This window comes from Bactrocera latifrons, unplaced genomic scaffold, assembly GCF_001853355.1.
Source record: "Bactrocera latifrons isolate USDA-ARS-PBARC rearing strain unplaced genomic scaffold, ASM185335v1 scaffold_868, whole genome shotgun sequence".
NCBI classification, from domain to species: domain Eukaryota; kingdom Metazoa; phylum Arthropoda; class Insecta; order Diptera; family Tephritidae; genus Bactrocera; species Bactrocera latifrons.
Window position 1 is genome coordinate 63772 of NW_017537565.1, and position 2615 is coordinate 66386.

Here is a 2615-nt window from a genome sequence, read left to right on the forward strand (position 1 = left end):
ACTATGATCACCGCAGTGTTGGACCGACCAGGGTTATTTTTTTTTTTTGTGTCGAAGCGCGGCCGAAGGCCGACAGTGCAGGAAGTAGTTCGACACAAAAGAACTATGATCACCGCGGTATTGGACCGACCAGAGTAGTTCGTATATTTAATTGGATTATATAGCATATATTATTTAAAAAACATAGAAAAATGTCATTATAAAATATTTAGTAAATACCGGTTTTATATTGCCAATGGAAACTCAGAAATTTTCAACACAAAGGAACCATGAACACCCCGGTGTTGGGCCGACCAGAGTTATTATATATATATATATTTTTTTTTTTTTGTTGAATCGCCGACAGTGCAGAAAGTAGTTCGACAAAAGAAAAAATATGGACAGAAAACAATATCTGGCAACACTGTTATTTGTCATGCCATGTAAACAAAAAAAAAAGTGAATTGCATATAAAATTGTGGAACTTTAAATACCAATATCTCGTAAACGGTAAGTCTGAGAAGGGTATATGTGCATACAGTTTTTAATCCAGAGATTGTCCTATTTCTGATTATACCCTCAAATCGCGGCGTCAAAAGAATCGTAATCGTGCCTGCAGTAGTAGCACCATGTGAGTGTATTGTGATTGGAATGGAATGGAATTCTTGATCGTGTAACGTCCGGGTTACTACTGTCTATTACAGCGACAATAGTGATTTCTTATCAATAGTTCAATACATATACAGGTGTGAGATTACTTTTATTAAAGTTAGTTCAGATTTATAAATAAAGTTCAACCAGGGAAAAAAGGAAGTTGATGAATAGTGCTACTAAAATAACTGTGATTTCAATTCCTTATAATGGGTAGCATTGATAGAGCATGCATATCTGGATTTCTTTGTCGTCTTTGCTCTGAAATGCACAGAATAGTAATTCATATATATGGGGATCAGGGGAGGAAATTATGTTTAGTAGAAAAGATTAACGGGTATCTGCCAATTACCGTAAGTTTGCTAATAGAGTTTATGGTGGATAGTTAAATTTATTATTTTCTTAGATTTCTCCAACGGATCCTTTACCTAAAACTATATGTGAGACATGTTTAAGAAGAGTGGAACAACATTATGACTTGTTGATGAGATTAACGCGAATAAAACAAGGCAACTTTCCTAAAATCAAAAAGGTAAAGTTTATTAAAAAAAACTTAGGGAGCCTTTAGGATGTGGTGCCTGTATTTCATGAATAAAATGGGTATTCGCCGCTAAAGGTTCTCTAGATCAATAAGAAATATATGTTATAGAAGCGAGGGGTTGACTTTAGAATATCGTCCAAGGATTTCTGCAATAAAATGGTTATGGTAGGATATAGGAGGTTCTCCAGAAAAATAAAATAATTTAATGGTTTAAATACCGACAATGTTATCCTTGAAAAAATACGTACTTCAAATAGTGGTAATTTTCAACTTTAGCGCAAATATCTGGGAGGAATTATAAGTTTCATACGGCTATAACTACAGTATACGACAAAACTAAAGTAGGGAATTTACCTTGCCGGTTTATATAAAAATAGCTATAAAGTGATTTTAGTTTTATAGTCAGTTCATTCATTCTTCTTTTTGAATTATAAAAAATTAAACAAATTAACTTATTAATAAAATTTATAAAATTCCATGTATAGTGTGTATTAAAAATTCCAAAAATCTTCTACGACGAAACTAAAGCACGAAATAAATTTATGATTGATTATGATTTTTCAATACAGTGGCACATCGACGAGTTATCGACTCAATTTATTTAATGAGTCGCAAGAAATGCTTTTCAATGCTTCCTTTACTTGTATGAATAAAGCGTTCTTCCCTTTTACAATTCTCAAGTCTGATTTTTCCATATTCAATTTCCCATTTTTCCTCTATGGGAAACCACTGTTTTACACAAGTAGCATTGAGTTTCTGGTTGATGTAGTGTTGATAACTCCTTTTGCAGCTTTAACCGTAATTGCCTTACAATGGATGTTGCAGATATAAAAGAGTAATTTATTATTGTCCGAATGACTGCCTTATCCTCTGGTTCGGTTATTTTCGGCAGCCTTCCACCTCTAAATTTAATGACATATAAAACTTTTGAATTATATAAGAGAATCTCCAGATGCGCCTTGCAAATCAGTGGGGAACATTACAACTCGTTACCGGATCATCTGAAACTAAAAAATTGATATGCGTTTTAAAGGTGATGCATTTCTTAAGGTGATCAGATGGAGTTTTTTTTTCCATTGTTTTCTATTTTTTATTAACAAATTAGGCACGATTCCGATTACTTTGACGGAGGGGTAAAAATACCGAATTTCCGTGTAAATAAGGTATGTCCGGATAGGGGAGCTTCTCCAGAGGAGGAATATCCAAAAATAATATAAAAATACTTATATTTTTTAAAATTTTCACTATTAAAAGTTCAAAAATATGCACTAATAACACAAGGTATTTCTCTATCTTTCATTAAATTTATTCACGTTTTTCACTCTGTATTTTTAAATATACACTCTAAACATTGAAATAAGTTCACATTTCAATTTTATTTTGTAATATTTCACCTAAATTTATTAATTAAAAAATCACTTAGCAAACTCGGCGTTGCAGATTG

The 2615-nt window shown here is 32.4% G+C and overlaps 1 protein-coding gene across 1 annotated transcript; it reads left to right on the forward strand.

Annotated features, from left to right (window-relative positions):
• Positions 1–577: 577 nt before the first annotated feature.
• LOC108977304 lies at positions 578–1162 on the forward strand (the record flags this gene model as incomplete). The annotated part of the gene is given in 2 exon segments (XM_018946915.1): positions 578–983; positions 1037–1162. Coding segments are annotated over 2 exon segments (270 nt in total), but the record flags the coding sequence as incomplete, so codon positions are not given.
• Positions 1163–2615: the final 1453 nt, after the last annotated feature.